The sequence below is a fragment of the Procambarus clarkii genome, chromosome 70 (genome assembly GCF_040958095.1).
Source record: "Procambarus clarkii isolate CNS0578487 chromosome 70, FALCON_Pclarkii_2.0, whole genome shotgun sequence".
Taxonomy (NCBI): Eukaryota; Metazoa; Arthropoda; class Malacostraca; order Decapoda; family Cambaridae; genus Procambarus; species Procambarus clarkii.
In genome coordinates this window covers 10,062,226-10,069,386 of record NC_091219.1, presented here as the reverse complement: position 1 = coordinate 10,069,386, position 7,161 = coordinate 10,062,226, and the positions used below count along the sequence as shown (strand labels likewise).

General features: G+C 49.1%; 1 protein-coding gene across 1 annotated transcript; it reads left to right on the top strand.

The window, feature by feature from the left end:
• Nucleotides 1-2,614: 2,614 nt before the first annotated feature.
• LOC138356149 (uncharacterized) lies at nt 2,615-5,764 on the top strand. Its single transcript, XM_069311898.1, has 3 exons — nt 2,615-2,770; nt 3,117-3,359; nt 3,659-5,764. Exons 1-3 carry the CDS (start codon nt 2,615-2,617, stop codon nt 5,762-5,764), a joined length of 2,505 nt encoding a protein of 834 aa, XP_069167999.1.
• The last annotated feature ends 1,397 nt before the right edge of the window (nt 5,765-7,161 follow it).

Here is a 7,161-nt window from a genome sequence, read left to right as displayed (position 1 = left end):
GCGAGGGGAAGCTGTGCTGGACTGTGAGGTGCCGACAGTGCCAGTGAGAGTGGTGGATGACGACGGAGGTACCTGTCTCCAGCACCCCGGAGAAGAGGAGGAGGAAGGCAGTACCTGTCGGGAGTGAGCACATCGAGGACGCGATACCTCGAGGACGACTGAGGAACCTGTATGTGTGGGAACTGATCGTCAGGAGACCAGAAGCCAGGACCAGGAACCTCAACATCCCTCGACAGAGGACGAGTCAGCTTCGTGGTTGGAATGAATTAAGGTAGATAATTGCCCCTCCCCTTACCCCTTTTTATCTAGGCGAGCTAGGGTATTTTATATATGGTGAACATTTCTACTTATCATTTTATTGTCTAAGTGACAAAGTGTTAGGCTAGGAGCCATGAGCTCATATAGGCATGAGCTGGTGCGTGTGAGCATTAATGTGTTGATGCAGTGATGTTAGTGATCCTGGAGGTAGTAGCTGGTTTGGAAAGAGCCAACAACGAACTTTGAAACGCCCAGCTGATCACGTTGTCAGAGGCGTGGGAGTGTCCCGTCGCCTGACAGTTGGAGCCGTCAGCTGATCGTATTGCCAGAGGCACGAGGCGTGTGCCCGCTGCTCGAGGAGTGTACCCAGTCAGCTGACCATGTTGCCAGAGACGTGTCATTTGGAGTGTTGCTGACAGCGGTCGATTCTACTTATAGACATTTCTTTATGCAATTTATATGTGTATATATACCTCTTCTTCAGTAAACTTTTAAACTAACTGATGAGTTTAAGTGAGCCTCCATTCTCTAGGGCTATATTTTTTGAGTGAGATCATTTGATGGCACCTTGCACTGCATGTGATATTGCATCCTTAATTAGGATAACCAATAAGACCACTGACGTGTTGCTGGGACATGAGAATAAACACCCAGCTGGCGACCTGAGCAGACCAGACATCAAAGAGAGAGAGAACCTCCCATTGTCAGGACGGGCAGGTTCAGGTGAGTTATAGGAGGCTTGAACCTCCCCACTCACTAGGGGTGTACAAGGCCAGCCCTAGGCTGATTGGGGGAGCCCCGGGGCGGGCAGTGGCGCCAGGAACTGAGGGGCTAAGACCCGTGGGAGCAACCCCTACCACAGGTAAGGGCGGTAAAGGAACAGTGGCGACCTTGCCAGGATTATCGGACAACAGTGGGCAAAAGATTGCACGTGCAGTGACGAGTGTACTAAAGTCAATATTAGTCTCAGTTTACACTGCTCGCTAGTGTATTCCCTGTATACGGTTACTCAATACCCTAGAGATGGAGGATGACAGAGTGAACATTTTTATTGAGTCGAGGGACGAACAGATGCTGGAACAGTGCACCAAAGCTCAGCTGCAGCTAGTGGTGGACCATTTTGGGTTGAGGTTGAGGTCTTCCAGGGTGGTAGAGCGTTGGATTGAAATCATGGCTCAGCTCAAGGCCTGAGAGGAGGCTTCCAAGGAAGGACTGCCCCAAGTAACTGCCAGTGTTGGTGGGAACCGGAGCGACGAAGGTAGCAGTAGGGGATCCAGCAGTGGTAGCAGGAGAAGCATCAAGCTGGAGATAATGAAAATGCAGCTTGAAGCTCAGCTGAAGCGTGAGGAGCGCGAAGCCCAACTGCAAAAAGAGGAAGGAGAAAGACAACTGCGACAGGAGGAAATAAAAGTGAAGAAAGAAGTCGAGATGCGTCGGGCGGAGCGCGGGCTGACCTCGGTGTCTGCTCGGCTAAATGACCCCAAGGTCCGAGAATGCGACCTACCCACCTTTGACCCTCTAGAGGTCGAAGCCTTCTTCGACCATTTTGAGAGGATAGCGACATTGAAGGAATGGCCGGAAGAGGATTGGGCTGCATTAGTGCAGAGTAGGTTGACTGGCGAGGCCAGGGAAGATTATAACATGTTGGACCTTGAGGAGTGCGCTGTTTACGACACGATCAAGAGAGCTGTGCTCCAATCATATCGACTAACCCCAGAGGTTTACAAGAAACGCGTCCATGAGTGCACAAGAGCTTGCGAAAGGTCTTATGCTGAAACTGCTCGGGACACAGAGCGCAGGTTCCTGCGATGGCTGAAGGCTGAAGCGATGGAGGAGCTGAAGCAGTTGATGGTGATAGAAAGATTCATGTCGATGCTCCATCCAGAGGTAAGGGTCAGGATCGACGAGGCAGGTATTAGAGAACTTAAGGCTGCTGCAGACAGAGCCGACCTGTTGGAAGAGGCACTACATCTCGGAAAGGATGGACCGCCCAGGCACTCGCCTTACCCAAGGTTGGGGGAAACGTCAAGAGTTCAGGAGGAGCGAGGACGGGTGGAAACTCTCCCAAGAGTAGTTTATCCAGGGAGATAACCGGACCAGGAGTTCAGGGGAACCGGTGAGGAGACTCCAAGAGGAGAATGCCGGGACTGGTGCTGGAGCGAGGAGTGCTGCCAGGGAGACGACGACCGGGAGCGCGACGAGGACCCAGGGGACGGCGGTTTCCGGGAGCGTTGCCCGAGTGACAGGTGGAGAGTCGCCTCCCAGAAGAGTCAGGTGTTTTAATTTTGGCGGGCGCGGACACTTCGCACGTGAGTGTGGTCGCCCCAGGCAATGCGGAAATGTGGCACTGGTCAGAATGGACGACCAAGGAGCCAAGAATGTTTTGAGCGGATCTCCACTAGAAAGAGAGGAAAAGATTTTTTCTTTTATTTGTGAGGGTACCGTGGGGATAAAAGGAGCCGACCCCATTCCAGTGAAGATGTTAAGAGATACCGTGGCAGACTTTACCCTGGTGAGTGAGACCCTATTCCCTGAGGGTTATGAGGACACCACTGAGGGGGTGGCAATGGTGACCACTGTGGGTGGCCCAGTGAGAATGCCCCCTTCACAAGGTGATTTTGGACTCTGACTATGGCTGCAAGACCCTAGTGGTGGGGGTCTGCGCCTCGATGCCTAAGATGGAGGCCTAGGTCATTCTGGGAAATGACTCATGTAGGGGATGTGTACTCCCAAACCTCGTTAAGGGTGATGAATGTTTGGAACACTATAGAAAGGGAGAAAGTGCGTCGGACCCCTGGGGAAATGCGAGGAAGATCGCTGAGGGAGCGTTCCCTGTGTGCGCAGTATTCCCGAGACAGAGTGTCAAAGGCGAAACAAGTGGATCTGGTCAGGCTGGAGAGGATGTGCCTGGCAGCCTAGGATCCGATCGACTCTTCGAAGAACCCGGAGGACAGATGGAGTGTAGTGGGAACATGGATGACAGTACAGATAACTCTGACCAGTCCTCTCGAGTTGGATCGCGCTCGACTAGGCAAGCTGCAGCTGGAGGAATTTCCTGTGTTGATGCTAGAGGCCGAGGGAGGTCGTGCTGGACCAGACTGGTATGCATTTATACTTTGAAGAGGGGATGCTGATGAGGCAGTGGAGGCCAGTGAGGATGAAAGCCGATATGGAGGCACTAGAAGTGAAGCGGCAGGTAGTATTACCGACTCGTTGCAGAGGAGCAGTGCTTGAATTGGCGCACTCAGTGGACCCTGCAGGTCATCTTGGAGTAACCAAGAAGCTGAACCGGATCAGGGAACACTTCTATTGGCCGGCGTGACCACACTTCTTTTTAACACTTCTATACACTTCTACTGACGACGTGAGACGTCATTGTAAAACGTGTCTTTCTTGTCAGAGGGCGGGAAAGAACGTGCCGGCAATATCGAGGGCCCCTCTGGTTCCTGTCCCTGCTTTTGGACAAGCGTTTGAGCGTCAACTGATAGACGGTGTGGGACCCTTGCCCCAAACGAAGAGACGGAACAACTACTTGCTGACGATTATGTGTGCGTCAACGAGGTTTCCGGAAGCGGTCCCGTTGCGACAGCTAACATCAAAGAGTATTATGGGAAAGCTCCAACGTTTGTTTTCTTGGGTGGGGATTCCCAAAGAGATTCAGAGTGATTGTGGGAGCGTGTTCCAATCGAGATGGTTTATCCCCCTTATTGCAAGCTGGGGGATAACCCAGATTCGGTCTTCGCCCTACACACCGGAGTCGCAAGGAGCGATCGAAAGGTTCCACTCGACCTTGAAGACCATGTTAAGAGTGTTCTGCGCCGAACAAGGAGCGGAATGGGATGAGACCGTGTGTCCAGCGTTATTTGCGATACAGGACGCAGTGGTGGAGTCACTGGGATTCTCACTGTTTCAACTCGTGTATGGACACGAGGTGCATAGTCCCCTATCGATGCTGAAGGAACAGCTGAGGTCGGGAGTGGCCATGAAATCAGTCGACGAGTATGTGTGTAAATTCAGGGAACGACTTGGAAGTGCGAAGAAGTTTGCGGCCGAGCATCTGAGGAAGGCCCAGAGGAAGATGTCCGATTGGTATGATCGGAAGGCCGTCCCAATGGAGTTCCAGGTTGGGACCTGGGTGATGGTGCTGCTACCCGGAAAGAGAAAGGTGACTGAACCGCGTTTCGAAGGACCATACAGGGTTGTGAAGCGGATAGGCCAGGTGAGCTATGAAATTAGCAAGCCAGACCGACCCCGTAAGACGCAGGTGTGTCACATAGATCGTCTGAAGCCGTATTTCCAGGAAGAAGGAAAGGCCACCGTTCGGAACGGGACGATGCGACCAGAAGGAGAGGGGGGAGCAGTTATGTGTATGAGACTGAACCAGGAATTACCGGAGGAAGAAGGAAAATGGGCCGGTGCTGATGGCACTCATCTTTCCAACACCGAGAGTTTAAGAAGCATCGGAGAGAAGTTACAACATCTGAAAGGGAAGCAGAGGGCCGAATTGATGACCATTTTGAGGGAGAGTGAGTTTATTTTCACGGACGTGCCCCGACGCCACACGAGTGTGATGCACGAAATAGAGGTGACAGGTGGTAGGCCGTTTAAGCAGAGTGCTTATTGGGTCAGCCCGGAGAAGAGGGAACTAATGAGGAAAGAAGTGGAATATTTTCTGGCGAACGACCTAGCGGAGCCCAGTAACATTGAGTGGAGTTCTCCTTGTTTGTTGGTAAGGAATAGCGATGGGACGTACCGTTTTTGTACAGATTATCGGAAGGTAAACGCCATCATCGTGTCAGATTCTCATCCTATGCCCCGTGTCAATGATTGTATCGACCAGGTAGGCAACGCCGGGTACGTGTCGAAGGTCGATCTCCTGAAAGGATATTACCAGATATCATTGACCCCGGAGGCGAGGAAGATTTCTGCTTTTGTCACGCCGGACGGGCTATACCAGTACAAGGTGCGGCCGTTCGGGTTAAAAAACAGCGGCAGTTGCTTCCAGAGAATGATGAATGAGGTGCTTCTGGGGGCCGAAGGATGTACGATGTACATAGATGACATCGTGGTGTATGCCAACAGTTGGGAAACACATTTAATCCGACTCAAGGAATTATTCCGAAGGCTTGAAGAAGCAAACTTGACAGTGAATCTAGCGAAATGCGAGTTTGGAAAGGCTCATCTGGAGTACTTGGGGTTCATTATAGGACAAGGAAAAGTGACCCTAGTTGATCAGAAGGTGACGGCAATCAAGGAGTACCCAGTGCCCAGAACAAGGAAGGAATTACTTCGGAATCTGGGAATGATAGGCTACCACAGGGGGTTCTGTGAGAATTTATCCACCATAGCCCACTCTCTGACGGAGTTGTTCAAGAATAACAGATGGAAGTGGGGGGAAGCCTGCCAGGAATCTTTTGAAAAGACAAAGAGCCTGTTTACCGAAGCCCCTTTTCTGATATCCCCCAGACTTCTTGGCGACATTCATACTATATGTCGACGCCAGTGACGTGGGAATAGGAGCCATGTTGGCCCAAGAAAGGAACGAGGTACACAGACCAGTGGCCTTCTACTCAAAGAAGTTTGTAAAGTACCAGTGCGCCTACAGCAACTCACACCTTTCGGGGTGTGAGTTTTCAGTTGCATATATGCCTGGAGACCGTTCAGGCTTGTTCGCATTTGTGTTCCTCACGTGTGCCCCAAAGAATGAGGTGATTTGTTAAAATACCATGCCCAAGATTACCAACAGAGTGCTGGCGGGGGATGGGAATTAGCCTCAGCTACCATCCTCTTTTGTCCGGTCGTGTTGGTCGAGTGGTTAGAGGATCCTGTACATCAGATGCATTGCTTCTGGCAGTATCGGTTTGAGTCACTTCTGGGGTGTGATTTTACAGTTGCATATATGCCTGGAAACCGTTCAGGCTTGTTTGCATTTGTGTTCCTCACGTGTGCCCCAAAGAATGAGGTGACCCGGCCAGGATTCGAACCCATGCGCCAGAATTTGATGAAAAACTGTACCCAAATGGATCCATGAGTGTCGTCGGGGGTTGATCAGTCAGGGAGCTTAGTTAATAAGCACCAAGACTGACCAATCCTTAAAGACGATCACTGTTGCGGTGGTAACGGTACTGTGTACGTTTAGGGGTGATCCTGGACGGCATGGGTTCGAATCCTGGCCTGGTCAAAGAGTTCTAAGTGATATATAGCTTGTGCGTTCATGCAGCTTTCTCACACACACACACATATATATATATATATATATATATATATATATATATATATATATATATATATATATATATATATATATATATATATATATATATATATATATATATGTCGTACCTAGTAGCCAGAACGCACTTCTCAGCCTACTATGCAAGGCCCGATTTGCCTAATAAGCCAAGTTTTCCTGAATTAATATATTTTCTCTAATTTTTTTCTTATGAAATGATAAAGCTACCCATTTCATTATGTATGAGGTCAATTTTTTTTTATTGGAGTTAAAATTAACGAAGATATATGACCGAACCAAACCAACCCTACCTAACCTAACCTATCTTTATAGGTTAGGTTAGGTTAGGTAGCCGAAAAAGTTAGGTTAGGTTAGGTAGGTTAGGTAGTCGAAAAACAATTAATTCATGAAAACTTGGCTTATTAGGCAAATCGGGCCTTGCATAGTAGGCTGAGAAGTGCGTTCTGGCTACTAGGTACGACATATATATATATATATATATATATATATATATATATATATATATATATATATATATATATATATATATATATATATATATATATATATATATATATATGTATATATAATCAGAGGATACAACTGACGATTTACTATATAACCAGAAAAACGGCCAGCCTACTCATGAGTAACTCTCCAGACACAAAGCA